This window comes from Saccopteryx bilineata, chromosome 12 (genome assembly GCF_036850765.1).
Source record: "Saccopteryx bilineata isolate mSacBil1 chromosome 12, mSacBil1_pri_phased_curated, whole genome shotgun sequence".
Classification (NCBI taxonomy): domain Eukaryota; kingdom Metazoa; phylum Chordata; class Mammalia; order Chiroptera; family Emballonuridae; genus Saccopteryx; species Saccopteryx bilineata.
In genome coordinates this window covers 43,847,315-43,863,294 of record NC_089501.1, presented here as the reverse complement: position 1 = coordinate 43,863,294, position 15,980 = coordinate 43,847,315, and the positions used below count along the sequence as shown (strand labels likewise).

The 15,980-nt window shown below is 45.8% G+C and overlaps 1 protein-coding gene across 1 annotated transcript in view; it reads left to right on the top strand.

Annotated features, from left to right (window-relative positions):
* Positions 1-15,980, top strand: part of LOC136316067 (uncharacterized) — a 66,553-nt gene that overhangs the window by 15,197 nt on the left and 35,376 nt on the right. Inside the window, exons 2-5 of the mRNA XM_066247807.1 lie at positions 3,178-3,417; positions 3,667-3,936; positions 4,663-4,806; positions 5,089-5,211. Coding sequence (XP_066103904.1) covers positions 3,178-3,417; positions 3,667-3,936; positions 4,663-4,806; positions 5,089-5,211 — 777 coding nt within the window. The remainder of the gene's footprint in view (positions 1-3,177; positions 3,418-3,666; positions 3,937-4,662; positions 4,807-5,088; positions 5,212-15,980) is intronic.

The following is a 15,980-nucleotide window of genomic DNA, read 5'->3' as shown; positions in this document are numbered from 1 at the left end:
CTTGCACTTTCCAGCCCCCACCACTATGAGAAATAACTATTTGTTGCCTAAGCCTCCCAGTCCATGGTGTTCTGTTAGAGCAGCCTGAGCTGACGGAGGGAGGAGGGTAAGATGAACAGCTGGGCCCTAGCTGATTGGCTGAATGGTAGAGCGTCGGCCCGGCTTGTGGATTTCCCAGGTTCAATTCCTGGTTAGGGCACACAGGAGAAGTGGCCATCTGCTTCTCCACCCCTCCTCCTCCCCCTTCTCTCTTGCTCTCTTCTTCTCCCACAGCCATGGTTTGATTGATTCAAATGCATCAGCCCTGGGTGCTGAGGATGACTTCTTGGATCCTTTGCCTCAGGCACTAAAAATAGTTCAATTCTGAGCATGGTCCCTGGTTGTGGGTGGATCCCGGTCAGAGTACATGCAGGAGACTGTCTATCTCCCTTCCTCTCACTTGGAAAAGAAGAAGAAGAATTTTAAAAAAGATGAACAGCCTGACCTGTGGTGGCGCAGGGATAAAGCGTCGACCTGGAAATGCTGAGGTCGCCATTTCGAAACCCTGGGCTTGCCTGGTCAAGGCACATACGGGAGTTGATGCTTCCAGCTCCTCCCCTCTTCTCTCTCTCTGTCTCTCTCTCTCCTCTCTCTCCCTCTCTGTCTCTCTCTCCTCTCTAAAAATAAATAAATAATTTTTTAAAAAACATTAAAAAAAAAAGATGAACATATTGGGCAGTTGTAAATGTGAGGAGGAACTAGGGTAAAAATATTGTATAAAGAAGAAACCTCAAGTAAAAACTCACATTAGAGAATAGTCATGTGAGAAACATGCATAAATAAATGGATAAAGAAAGAAACAAGACAATAGTCACAGGATGTAAAGTACAGCATAGAAATAAAGTCAGTAGCATTGTAACAACCATGTATGATGCCAGGTGGGCACTGGAAATACCAGGGGGACCACTTTGTAAAGCAGATGATTGTCTAACCACTATGCTCCACACCTGACACTAATGCAAAATAACACTAAATGTAAACTGTGATTGAAAACATTTTTTAAAATTTCAGTACAATACTAATCACAAAAGAAAAAGTCACCCTGGCCGGTTGGCTCAGCGGTAGAGCGTCAGCCTAGCGTGCAGAGGACCCGGGTTCGATTCCCGGCCAGGGCACACAGGAGAAGCGCCCATTTGCTTCTCCACCCCTCCGCCGCGCTTTCCTCTCTGTCTCTCTTTTCCCCTCCCGCAGCCAAGGCTCCATTGGAGCAAAGATGGCCCGGGCGCTGGGGATGGCTCTGTGGCCTCTGCCTCAGGCGCTAGAGCGGCTCTGGTCGCAACATGGCGACGCCCAGAATGGGCAGAGCATCACCCCTGGTGGGCGTGCCGGGTGGATCCCGGTCGGGCGCATGCGGGAGTCTGTCTGACTGTCTCTCCCTGTTTCCAGCTTCAGAAAAATGCAAAAAAAAAAAAAAAGAAAGAAAGAAAAAGTCACATTGCAAATTTCAATGTGACACCAAAACTTTGTTCTTAGACTAATTTCACAGCTCAAGAGTCAGAACCCTGAGACTATTTCTAATGATGAGCTACTTGGGGTTTTCTAGAGTCTTGGCTCCAGCTGCCTGTCCGGCTCTCGTAGAAACCCCTCGTTGATGGTAGCCCTGCCCGGGTGCCCACAGTCTGCGGCTTGTTTGATTAACTCGGGTGTGTGTAAGAAGAGAGTTGGAATAGGTGGGGGTGGGGGAGGGGTGTGGAAGAAAATAGAAGCTGGAGGGGGGGGAGGGCAGAAAGGGAGGAATAAGAATCAGGGAGGAGAGGGAAAAGGAAGGTGGTGGAAGGTAGGGAGGGAAGAGGAGCTCACAGATTCTCCAACAATCCAATTCCCCAGAGGGTTTATGGGGTAAAGAGGGGAGAGAAGTTATTCAAAGTGATTTTTTAACACTAGTCTCATATATATATATATATATATATATATATATATATATATATATATATATTTAAATACCTGCAGACTACTCCCTTACAAACTGTTTCTCAATTGAATCTCATCACCTGTCTCACAGTCGTCCGGGGGCGGGGTGTAGCCTGCACAGAAGGTGTATTTATTATCCACATGCCTGCTAGCTCTTTCCTCTGACCCTGGGCAAGCAGCTTAGCAACAATGTTACTAGCATCTCTCACTACTTGTCTTTTGCCACAACTGCTGCTGATAGGACCCTGGAAGACTGTGCAGTGAGTGTCCTGGGATCTCCAGACCTGGCTGGGTGGGGAGGACGGTGGAGGGGTTGAAAGAGAACAGGCTTCATGCAGGTCTCTTTCAAGTGGGTGACTGTCCCTGAGTTTTAGAGGTGAGGGTGTGGTGTAACTGCACGGGCTCCCCCGGGAAGTATTTGACACCCAGTTCCTGGGGGACCCCAGCCTAAGGCATGGCACCTGGTGCTGTGCTCACCTATGGCAGCTCTCCCCATCCTGCCAGGTACCACCTCCTCCAGGAAGCCTTTCTGAATGCTCAGGAAGAATCATGACTATGACATGTGTCCTATGGGGCCATTCTTCCCTTTAAGTTGAAAGTCCTCTGTATTCATCTAGTAGTTATGTCCTCGGAGAGAAGACACTGTCTTGTATTTTTGTATCTCAGAACTTGGTAGAAGTTGCCTGACCAGGCAGTGGCACAGTGGATAGAGCATCGAACTGGGATGCGGAGGACCCAGGTTCGAGACTCCAAGGTTACCAACTTGAGTGCGGGCTCATCTGGTTTGAGCAAAGCTCATCAGCTTGGACCCAAGGTCGCTGGCTTGAGCAAGGGGTTACTCGGTCTGCTGAAGGCCCATGGTCAAGGCACATATGAAAAAGTAATCAATGAACAACTGAGGTGTCGCAACAAAAAACTGATAGTTGATGCTTCTCATCTCTCTCCATTCCTGTCTTCTGTACCTATCTATCCCTCTCTCTGTCTCTGTAAAAAAAAAAAAAAAGAACTTGGTAGAAGTCACTGAAAGCATCTATCAGATGAATCCTCCTGGTAACAGTATGTGCACTCAAGGGTCCACGGTGGCAGCAGAGAATTTTATTGCCTCAGACAGTTAAAGATTCGACAGGACCCAGGGTGCAGAGATGGAGGGGCTGGGATGAGACCCTCCCTCAGCATCAGGCCCTTCAGACGGAGTCCCCAGGCCACAACTATGCTTTGTCCTCACAGATGCTCACTGTCTCTGCCTCAGCTTCACTGTCCGATCACCATCCGAACACGGACAGCCTTTGTATCAAGTTCATGTATTACTGAATGGAAAGCCTTTCCTTCAATATGACAGTGACAGCAGACTTTTTAGTTCCCTGGGAGAGAAGGTAAATGGCACAAATGCACTGACCGAAATACCTCAAATGCTGGATGTATTGATGAAAGATCTCAGGATGAACCTGGCTGAGATGAAGAAACAGGGTAAGTGAGGGATGGGGGAGGGGAGGTGGGGACAGTGAGCAGGAGGGGGAAGGAGCAGACACAGCGGGGAGGGTCTTTGTGGAGGGAACTGATCCTTGGTCCAACCTCAGAGACATGGTCGACCTGATGGCCAGAAAGGGCAAGTCATGCAGAGAGAAAAGCAGGCATTTAAATGTGCAGAGACACCCCGACCTATGGGCAATGGCGGGGCTCTCAGAGGCAGGGTGACATCCTGTGTGTGGATTGCAGGTTCTCTCACCCTGTGGCTGTGGTGTCAGCAGGAAGCAGGACGATGCACTGGTGCATTCGTAAAGGTCATCTTCAATGGAAAACCTGTCCTCCTCTTCGATGCGATAAAAGTGACCTGGACAAACCTTAATTCTACAGCTGGAGGGACCCAGGAGAACTGGGAGGGCATCAAGGAACTGTCAAAGGATTTCAGGAAGATCTCCTATGGACACTGCAATCCGTGGCTGGGGGAGTTCCTAGAGCCCATGGAGAAAGTGCGGGAGCCCACAGGTACTGAGCAGGGTGCGGAGCTGTGGTAGTTCTCTGTAAGGGGCTAGTGCAGGGGTCGGGAACCTTTCTGGCTGAGAGAGCCATGAACGCCACATATTTTAAAAGGTAATTCCGTAGGAGCCATACAATGAACTGTGTACGTTATACATTATCCAATAAAAATTTTGTGTTGTCCCGGAGGACAGCTGTGATTGGCTCCAGCCACCCTCAACCATGAACATGAGCGGTAGGAAATGAATGGATTGTAATACATGAGAATGTTTTATATTTTTAATGTGTTTTTTTTTAATTAAAGATTTGTCTGCGAACCAGATGCAGCCATCAAAAGAGCCACATCTGGCTTGCGAGCCATAGGTTCCTGACCTCTGGTCTAGTGCCTTCCCAGTGTGGTGTGAGTGTGTGTGTGTCTGTGTGTGTCTATGGGTGTGAGTGTGTGTGTGTGATGAAAATCTGACGGATGGATCCGCTGGCTGATTTCTCAGGGGACTTCCTGTCAGTGTCATTTATCGGATCCCCCGCCCCGCCCTCCTTTCCCACCGCACCTCCCTCAGCGCAGGAGCCTTTCCCCACTTAACCAATGACCCGGTCACCCTGGTCTATTGGATGGTCCCCAAATTTCTATGCATCATGGTGTCACCAAGCCTCCTCTTCTTCCTCTGCTGTAGTTTTTTCTCAGGCAGCTCAAATGTCACCTCTTATGAAGTCTTCACCTCCTTCCCCGCACAGAATTAAGTACCCCTCTGGGTCCCCTGGGAGAGAAGGTAAATGCCACAAACGCATGCACGGAATTTCCCCAGACGCAGGGAGAGAGGACGCGAGAGCACAGCATGAACCTGTCTGACGTCAGTCTGGAGAAGAACAGGACCAGGGGTACGTCATCCTAGAAACTGTCTGCCCACAGCAAGCGTGTCAAGTTCTGTGATAATCAGAGAGACACTCACCCTCAGTGGAATATGAGCTCCAAGAGGACAGGGCACAGCCCCTGTTCTCCTTTATACCCCAGGATGTGATGGAGTGGCTGTCACTTAACAAGCCAGTCAGTATGGGGTGACAGGTGCTGTGTGGGGAAACAGATGCTGAGGGCAGTGTAATTTTCAGTTTAACAGGGCTTTTGCTTTTTTTCACCTTATTGTACGATCTTAAATGTTTCAGATACCCCGCAGCACTCAGCCTCCTTGTCAACTGGATCGATCATCGGTATCATCTGCATAGTGTTCACAGTGATATTCATCCTCATCGTCATTGTTTACAAGGATATCTGTCCCATCCAAAAATGTAGGAGATGAGGCACCATGAAGGGTGAGAAGCAGGCCAGCCTCTGGCTCTGGGGCAGGACTTAGTCTGGTAGGAACTTGGGAGAGGAGAGCCACGGTCACCCCTGCAGGCCCCAGTCCCTCATCCATCTCTCTACAGAAATGGTGCGCTTTCTCAGTGCAAAGCCCCACTCCACAATAGGGCTAGGACCACTCTGTGGTGGCACAGAGCTGGGTACAGGCAGCACCACAGGGCCCTGAGGGGAGGGGCAAGCCAGGTGCTGTCCTGTGGGGTGGCGTGGGGTGGGTGCTGTCTTGTCTTGGTTAACCCAGGGCTCCCCCAGACCTGTGATGAAAACATTCTTTGTTCTCTGAGGATAGCATGACTTACGTCAATACTTTCCCTAATGTCAAAACAGCTATTCCATCATCTGATGCTTCTTCTCTGACCATGACACGGTGGCAGAATTAAATGAAACCTTGATGACAGAAACTGATGCTTGATGACAATGACAGAAACTGATGCTTGATGACAATGACAGAAACTGATGCTTGATGACAATGACACAAATGTGGCTTTGAATCTAACATATCATCATCTATGCAGAAGTGGTTTATCCAGAAACCCATGAAGTGTCAATCAGAACATTTCACTTGCATGGGCATCTGCCATGGCTCCTCAGGAAACTGATCAACATCTGGCCTTGGTCGTTTTGAAGATTCTGCAAAAGTAAGATCTTCGCTCACAATGACTTAGGACCATTATCTTCATTCCCACACTCATTCCATTAGACGCTCTGTGCCGGGGGAACTGTACTGGCTATTTGCACTTTTTTTTTATTCGGTTAAGATTAAAACAATATATGTAACTTTTTTTAATGGTATATATTTTATGTCTTTATATTTAGTTTTATGAATAACTAAGTTAATGCTTTGATGGTAACATTGTATTTTTAGAAATTCAAATGTTAGAGACCGAACACTTCCTCAGTACACAAAAATGTGACTCTATTTAAAAACAACTCTTTTATATGAATAAGTTAATATAAAGTTGACATAAATGGAGGAGTATTACAATTCATTAAAACAACTTAAATATTTTTAAATACAAGTTTCTGTTTCCAATAATGTCTAGAGAAGCTGGAAGTGTTCTCCTGTCAGGAATATACTCAGTGAGGCACAGAGTTCAATACAAATACATTCTAGTTTTTGTTTTTCAGGTGAGACTTACATGAAAATTTATTAAAAATTATTTTATGTCTAGGACACAAATCTGTAGCAATGCTACAAACAGATGCGGCACTTGTGAATTGAATTCTGTCCTCCCAAAAGATATGTTTAAGTCCTTACCGCTGTGTGACTGTGACCTTATTTAGAAGCAGGGTGTTTGCAGGTGTAATTGAATTATGATGAGGTCGTACTTATGAGGAGAGGCCTTGAGTCAATAACTGGTGCCTTCATCAGAAGAGAGAACTTGGGCACATAAAAAAGTGAAAGCCGTGTGAAGCAAAGACACACGGGCAGAATGCCACGTGATGGCAGAGGCAGACATTGGTGCCTAGCAACCCCAAGGATTGCTGGCCGCCGTTAGAAATGAGAATGATGCAAGGACAGGTCCTGCCCCAGAACCATAGAGGGGACAAGCCCAGCTGACATCTTGACTCTGGACTTCTAGCCTCCAGGACTAGGAAAGAATACATTATTGTTGTGGTAAGCCATTGCATGTGCAGTAACACTGGGGAACAAAATTTTTGTTGCATCCACAAAAACACTTGTTCTTACCTAATGCGAGTGTGCTGATCTCAAATCTGACATGAGTTTTTCTCTGCAAGCTACAGTTTTTTTGCAATTCAAGATTTTAGGTTTTCATCTTATTGTAAAATTTTCTATGTTTAGTTTAACATAATGAAGTAGAATGTCTTCTTGGGCATCATCATTATGAAAACATAAAAAGACTAGTGGTAGCCCTGGCCGGGTTGGCTCAGCGGTAGAGCGTCGGCCTAGCGTGCGGAGGACCCGGGTTCGATTCCTGGCCAGGGCACACAGGAGAAGCGCCCATTTGCTTCTCCACCCCTCCGCCGCGCTTTCCTCTCTGTCTCTCTCTTCCCCTCCCGCAGCCAAAGCTCCATTGGAGCAAAGATGGCCCGGGCGCTGGGGATGGCTCTGTGGCCTCTGCCCCAGGCGCTACAGTGGCTCTGGTCGCATCATGGCGACGCCCAGGATGGGCAGAGCATCGCCCCCTGGTGGGCAGAGCGTCACCCCTGGTGGGCGTGCCGGGTGGATCCCGGTCGGGCGCATGCGGGAGTCTGTCTGACTGTCTCTCCCTCTTTCCAGCTTCAGAAAAATGAAAAGAAAAAAAAAAAAAAAAGACTAGTGGTATCATGACAGTAAGCAAAGTGTTTGTCTTTGAAAAAAAAAGTCCACAACGCCTGACCAGGCGGTCGAATTGGGATGCTGAGGACCCAGGTTCGAGACCCCGAGGTCGCCAGCTTGAGCACAGGCTCATCTGGATTAAGCAGAAGCTCACCAGCTTGGACCCAAGGCCCCTGGCTCAAGCAAGGGGTTACTCGGTCTGCTGAAGGCCCACGGTCAAGGCACATATGAGAAAGCAATCAATGAACAACTAAGGTGTTGCAACGCGCAATGAAAAACTAATGATTGATGCTTCTCATCTCTCTCTGTTCCTGTCTGTCCCTATCTATCCCTCTCTGACTCTCTCTCTGTCTCTGTAAAAAACAAACAAATAAAAAACCAAAGCCCATCATAAACATCGCCTCCTGTCAGGCTTTGCCATCCTCTCTGGGAAGCATAACTCACCCTCCCGGGGACCCTTATCCTGAGTCCCTCTTCTGTAGTTTAATCCTTTATGTTAGACTCCTCCCCCTTTCTTCATGGTGTGGCGCCACATCCTGACTAAATCCAGATTGCTATCCTCAGCCTTGCCACCCTGTGAGCCCCTCACTATAAAATTGAGCAAACTTGACTAAGATCTTCTATTTCATACAGTTATCACTTAAATAGGACAAATTCTGAGTTACAAGGAGTGCACACTGCCACGGGCCTGTGGGTTAGAAGTTGGTGCCAAGATGTGGGATCTTCCTGACTCAGAGCTAGTAGAGCGTTGAGCAGGGTCACTGAATTTTTGTGTAGAAGTGGGCATAGCACATTCCAGCCTGATCCAGACTACCTTCTCTGTGCATCAGGGGCCACGTGACACGTGGTGAGAACCAGAAGAAAGAGGTGGCGGTATTCTGACTTTGGGGGACGGCTGCTGTACTGACTGTTTGGTGGGAAGAGACCCCCTTGCCAAGGGCTGGGAGGAGGCCTCCGGGTAGGAGGAGGGAGCCTAACTGCTGAGGGGGCAGGGCTGTAGGGCCAGCAAGAGAGGGCTCTGTGAGCAGTTTAGACACAGAAAGGAGAATTTTCCTGACCAGGCGGTGTCGCAGTGGATAGAGCGTTGAACTGGGATGCAGAAGACCCAGGTTCAAGACCCCAAGGTCGCCAGCTTGAACACAGGCTCATCTGGTTTGAGCAAGGCTCACCAACCTGAGCCCAGTGTGTCACTGGCTTGCGCAAGGGGTCATTCGGTCTGCTGTAGCCTTCCCACCCACCCACCCCCCTCAAGGCACATATGAAAGAGCAATCAATGAACAACTAAGGTGGTGCAGTGAAGAACTGATGTTTCTCATTTCTCTCCCTTCCTGTCTGTCTGTCCCTCTCTGTCCCTCTCTTTGTCTCTCTCTGTCTCTGTCACACACAAAAATGAAGAAAGAAGAACACATTGTTTTAGGTAGGTTGTTGTGTTGTAAGGTACCAAAAAGCTGAACATTGATACTGATATTCTGGGAGGAAAGGTCAGGCTTTACTATCAGGCTTTCCTGTCCAGTCCCTCCTTTAGGGAGGGGAGGGAGAAGAATGTAGAAATTTCTGGCTTGCAAGAAACAATGGGTCATTTAGTTTTAAATCTAAAATAAAAGTTAAGGCCCTGGCCGGTTTGCTCAGTGGTAGAGCGTCAGCCTGGAGTGCAGGAGTCCCGGGTTCAATTCCCAGCCAGGGCACACAGGAGAAGCGCCAATCTGCTTCTCCACCCCTCCTCCTCTCCTTCCTCTCTGTCTCTCTTCCCCTCCCGCAGCCAAGGCTCCATTGGAGCAAAGTTGGCCTGGATGCTGAGGATGGCTCTGTGGCCTCTGCCTCAGGCGCTATACTGGCTCTGGTCGCAACAGAGCGACGCCCCAGATGGGCAGAGCATCGCCCCCTGGTGGGCATGCTGGGTGGATCCCGGTCGGGCGCATGCGGGAGTCTGTCTGACTGCCTCCCCATTTCCAACTTCAGAAAAATACAAAAAAAAAAAAAAATTAAAATAAAGGTTGACCTAGAAACTTCTTCTCTTTCAATAGAAGGCAGAATTTACATCCACCTTGCATTGACTGTAGTTCCTCCCCCTTTCTGGAATCTTGAGGGTAACATACCTCTAGGCTAGTGAGGGAAGTTGAACCCTGAAAGATTTGTAAACATCTTTGATTGTTACCTTAAAAGTTTTAATGTTTCTATGTATCCCCTAAACAAATGTTGCCAGCCTATGCCATGATGTCATGCTCTCCCCCGCCCGTGTGTGATCAAGGGTATATAAGCAGCCCCTGAACTATTTTTGGGACTGCACGATTTGGGCTTGCAGATGCCCCGTGTCAGCCATATGCGGCCGGCATATTAATAAATCTCTTCCTCTAGTAAAACTCTTCAAAATTCATCTGGACTGGGTGTCTCTATGTAAACTCTATAAAATGAGGTACAGTGCCTTTCAGAATTTGGGGTGTGGTACTTTCTAATATATGGAGTCTCGTCCAGGATCTGGTGTTTCGTATCACCGGATAGAGACGCCCGAATTGGCTGGTCTCTCCAGGGAGCTGCCCGGCCCTGCTTGAATCTCGTGGAGAGGCGCCACCTGAGACTTTTTAGGGCTCCCGGTCTTCCTGTGGATTCCGGACCATTCCTTAGTAGATGCCTCCCGGTTCCCAAATTCGACAATTTGGATAATTCGGCAGAGAAATCAAGGAGGTAAGTAAAGCACCTCTGCTTTACTGAACTTTCTGGCTTTCCTCTGAATACTTGCTTTCGTTTGTTTGTTTAGAACTGGTACCTGCCTGGGACTAGGTGTAGGTAAAGTAGACTTGTGACTTACTAATTTGTAAATCCAGTGTGTAGGTGAGGCAGATCTCCTGTTTTACTGATTTGAAACACTGGTAGCCTGTAGGTAAGGTCAATCTAGATGTATGGCCAATCTAGATCTGTGGTTTTATTTTATTTTATTTTATTGATTGATTGATTGATTGATTTTAGCCAGAGAGGAAGGGAGAGAAAGAGAGACAGACAGGAACATCAATCCGCTCCTGTATGTGCCCTGACTGGGGATCAAACTGGCACCCTCTGTGCTTCAGCCCGATGCTCTAACCAACTGAGCTATCCGACCAGGGCTAGATAGATCTGTGGTTTTATTCATTTGTAACTCTGATATGTAGGTAGAGTAAATCTTCTGTTTTGCTGATTTGAAACTCTGGCAGCCGATAGGTAAAACAAACCCTTTGTTTTACTAATTTGAAACACCGGAGACATAAGTGGACTGGATCTTTTATTTTACTGATTTGAAACTTCGGTGTGTAGGTAGAAGCTTTGCTGATTTGAAACTAGTCTCCACGTTTGGCGGTGTTCTCGGGAGGAAACCTGAGTAGGGACTAAGTTGATACTGAGCTGATCAGTCCCGTCTCAGAACTTTCAAGGACGTCCCTGTGTTTGTCGAGATCTCAGTCTTTATTTTAATGTTTCTGTCTCTAAAACCCCTGGTTAAGAAATCTCTGGTGCCGTGGCCTGCATGCACCTGAGAGGCCACAAGGGGAGCTCTTCCCTTGTCTATGAGGCTTTGTCTTTGTTTATCAAATTATCTGGTATTATTTAATTGAAACAGGCAGGCATTGTTTGTGTGTATAAGTCCTTTGTTCAATGTCTAAATGTGTCTCCTTGAGTCTTTTGCGTCAAGATTGGAAGCTTCTGACGAAAAGCTATGTTAAGTGACTTTCTTTGTTCTCAAAATCTACCTTCAGGGCGCTCTCTCTGACTTCTCCCCTGAAGGAAAAATCATTCTCTTTGGTTGGCTTCTTCCCCTTGTCTTGTGTAATAATACCTCTATAGTCAAACACCCTCTTATTCTGGGTGCTAGTTAATTATCTATCTTATCTTTCTTGATAGTGCACTTATTCTTAGATTCTCCTGAAATAAGTTTCAGTTTTTTAATAAGTAATAGCAACTGGGAATTCTAAATCCCCGGATAATAAGGACAGTCTGGAATATAGTAATTTGGAACTCAGGTTGTCCCGATCAGTTTCCATACATTGATCAGAGACTAAATTTAATAATGAATCCACCACAGTCGCTTAAGACATGCTCGATACCAAGCGGGTGCTACGTCTTCTTGGTCATGCAAAATTTGAGTCAAAAACAGGAAAAAAGAATAACTAAGGCAGTGATGGGCAATCTTTTGTGCTTGATGTGTCAAAATTTGCCAAAAAACTGAGCATAACTCGGGTGGTGTGTCACTTCGAGAAAAACGGCCTAACCAGAAGTCCCAGAACTAGACGCTCTGTGCTGGAGTTCTGTTGTTTTGACCTACAGACCTCCGTCACAGAGTGTCTACACTACAGCAAATGTTTTATCCTCGCTACTGCACCTGGTCGTGCAGGAGCCCAGGATGAAACGTCCTTCTTGGCATGCGGCCCCATACTTCTCTGGTATGCGGCCACATGTGGCCTCGTGTCGTCAAAAATGGCTACATGTGTCAGTGCTGACATGCATGTCATAGGTTCACCATCATGGAACTAAGGCAATAATAGCCGCATTCCAAGAGACAAACTCTTTTAAGGATGAGGAACCCCCAAAAGAGCAAAATAGAGAAGGGAGGAATTCAAAAAAGAGTAGGAGAGGGCTAGAAAATTATCAATGTGCTTATTGTAAGGAAGAGGGCCATTGGAAAAATAAATGTCCCAAGTTATAAGCAGCCACAGGGAAGAGAGAAAAGTGGAGCCCACAAATTGAAAGTGTTTCTCCAAACTCTGGAGCAAAAGGAGTAGCAAGTTAGCAGTTTGAGTAAAAAGCCAAGTGGGGATCCACGGTGTGGTCCCCCCCTTCCTGTCCTCATTCCCTGTTCCCCGTTCCCAGTCTCCGCAGGTGCTACACCCCAGCTGCAGGCAAACAGTAAACAGCCTGTGGCCTCCAGGCACACGGTTAGGTTAGGATTCAGCCTGCTGTGTATAGAGCAACAGAAAAGGCAATAAAATAAGGGTAAGGTGACTGAAATATAGAATAGAAATTAGTTTCAAATGTCCACCTACTGACCAAAAGAGGTTTTGCCCATTTAGAAATTACAGGGTAGGAATAGTATTAAAAACTAAAACTTTGCTTTAAAAAAATCTTAAAGAAAAAAAAAAAGAATTTAGAAATTAACAAACTGTAGGTATGAACCATGCTAGTTAATTGGCAGTTTCTTAAATTAAATTGCAGCTCCAGAAGGAGTGATAGAATCATAGTAATAGGATTATAGGGAATAGAATTAAAAATAAGTTCTCCATGTGTTGGGGACGATGGCTTGTTTCCCCCACTGGTGTAAAAAAATTAGAGCCCCTGGCCGGTTGGCTCAGTGGTAGAGCGTCAGCCTGGCGTGCAGGAGTCCCGGGTTCAATTGCTGCCCAGGGCACACAGGAGAAGCACCCATCTGCTTCTCCACCCCTCCCCCTCTCCTTCCTCTCTGTCTCTCTCTTCCCCTCCCGCAGCCAAGGCTCCATTGGAGCAAAGTTGGCTGGGGCGCTGGGTACGGCTCCATGGCCTCTGCCTCAGGTGCTAGAATGGCTCTGGTTGCAACAGAGCAACGCCCCAGATGGGCAGAGCATCGCCCCCTGGTGGGCATGCCGGGTGGATCCCGGACGGGCGCATGTGGGAGTCTGTCTGACTGCCTCCCCGTTTCCAACTTCAGAAAAATACAAAAAAAAAAAAAAAAAAGGAAGACCCACCGCATTAACCATAATGGTAAAAACTGTGAAAAGAATTTTCAGGGAATTCTGGGAAAAACTGGAAATCTCATATAGGCTAAAGCAACTCACTATTGGGAAAGTAATTTTGTGAGAATTGTATTTAGCTGCTCAAAGCAAGGCAGTTAGTTTACAGGTGGCAAATTGATTCAAGTCCTGCTTAGGAGAAGTCCCATTGTCTTGCTAAGGGACCTGACTACAAACTGCAGAAGAAAAGGTAAAAGCAGCAGACTCCTCTTCCAGTTCTTGGAGTCTGCGTCTCCCTCAGGCATCCACCCCGCCCCTCATGCAAAAGAAAGTTAATATCTCTTTGCCAGCTGGTTAGTTTATACCAAGAATCCCTTATTGTATAAAAGTATTTTCCATGTTAAAATGTATGTGTTGTTTAAAAGGCCTTTTGTTAATTCTTTTATTTGCTGTTTTATAGCCCTGTAATATTGGAATCTTAGTTTAAATATTAGGAGTTGTTAATAATGTCTTTTTATGTAATATTTAGTTTATTATCATTTTGAAACAGTATTGTTAAAATTTCTTTTGAATGCTAATGTACTGAATCATTTAGCATTGCAGAGGCTCTGGAATTCTAAAGGAGACACCCAAGTCTGTTTTTCTTGAATTGATCCAGCTAATAACGTTGCTTTTGTCTTTTTCCAAAAGTTTATATAAACAGATAAGGACCCTCAAGCCCCTCAGTGAGATCTTCTGAGCATGGCTTTTTTTTTTAATGTTTCTTACATTTTTTTTATTATTTTTATTTTTTATTTATTCATTTTTAGAGAAGAGAGGGAGAGAGAGAGGAGAGACAGAGAGAGAGAAGGGGGGAGGAGCTGGAAGCATCAACTCCCATATGTGCCTTGACCAGGCAAGCCCAGGGTTTCGAACTGGCGACCTCAGCATTTCCAGGTCGATGCTTTATCCACTGCGCCACCAGAGGTCAGGCTGAGCATGGCTTTTAAGGTCTATAATGACCAAGGAAGTAACAGAAAAGGCAAATAGGCCCAAAAGATGTCAGGAAATACCAGCTTTTGGCATACACTCTAAAGGCTCCAGTGCCCCAAAGGGTTTCATAGGATTCCAGCAGGGCCCTGCTTCAAGAGTGGAAAGAAAAGTCATTGAACTGAAGCCTGCCAGGCTTCTCAGTCCCACCACGGGATACATCTTTGCTGTAGAAAGAGGGACACGAGAAGGTAAACTGCCCCCTTGCTCCATGGAGGGAGGGTTCAGTCTCTTCTAGCCCTGCTCCAGCTACCTGTGACCTGACCTTGCCCACCAGTATGTTAGGATTTGCCACTGAAGGCTAAAAGGTGCACAACACCAGCCATTGGCCCCATCTCACGACATCGTTCACAAGCCTAAGGTATTTCTTCCAAGTAGCAGATAGACTGATCTCATTTTTTGTGAACACAAGGGCCATTTAGAATACCTTGCCTGAATATTTGAGTTTTATTTATCCCTCAAAGATCTCTACTGTGGGTATTGACAGTCTGATTTTATTGCTTTATTTAATGTATAGTGTCTCCTTTATTCCTCTTGTCTCAATGCCCCATGCTTATTGTAGGCTGGGACCTGCTCCTAATTCCAGCTAGAAGCAGTGGTCACTAGGACTTAAACTCTAGCTGCAAGGTGTAGAAATGTGACCACAACTCCAATGCCTTGTGGACTTTTCCTGAATATGTGTAACTCCTGTTCTTTAGTATATTTCTCAGACTTAGTGAAATTATGTTAACATGTTAAGAACATTTGTGATTATAAGAATTTTATTTTGAATCCTGTTATATTAGTTAGAATTTTATTTTTGTTTAATAATCTAGTAGGCTTTAGTCATTTTATTGTATTAAGATGCTTGTTATAGTATTTGTTAATATTAGCTATTTGAATTTTATTGTTAATTGTATATTTTTCCAGTCTGCCTCAAAATCGGAGCATACTAATTCAAATGAATAGATGCCACCCAGATCCAGTGGGGTCTTGGGACTCTTATTGCCAAAGGTTTATTTGAAATCAATTAGAAAAAGATTTGGCCAACAGGAAAGGGATAATTAGAAAAGCCAAACTTAGAATCTATTTTAGATTCTGAATGTTTAGTTTATGCCCAAGTGAATACTAAGCAAAATAAGGAAATTATAGAAAAAACAGGGGAAAAGAAATTTTCCCAAGTAAACATTTAAAATAGACTTTAATAAAATAATTAACAATTGTTAGGAAATTGCTACATAAAATTCTTTCCAGGTTTAGCTTACCCATTCTAGTATTGGACCTGCATTTGTGTCCACAGTTTCAAAGCTAGTAGGAAAGGAACCCAATATTAATTAGAAACTAATTTGAAGTTTGTTGGGCAGATAAAATATATTATGCTCACTTTGTTAAAGATGGCACTGCCCACATGAAAGCCCATTGCCCAGGTGATATTAATGTGTGTTGGGGGCGGGCTGTGGGCAGGCAAGATGCTTGTAGCCTGGGGCTTGGTTTTAGGATTAAGCCTTTCTCACCGTTTTTGATGTGGTGGTACAATCCCATCATGACTGTGTTAGAGACTTCCCTATTTTGTATATTGGATTAAAGGTTTTGATTTCTACACTATAAAATGGGGGCAGACTGGGAGCTTGCTCTCTTGGTTCCTGAGATTAGCATTAGAGAGCAAGAAGAGCAGAAAAAGGCCACATGGAGGAGGCCAGGAGAAGCAGCCAAGATGGCGGAGTGCTGAAGGAAAAGCCAGTTT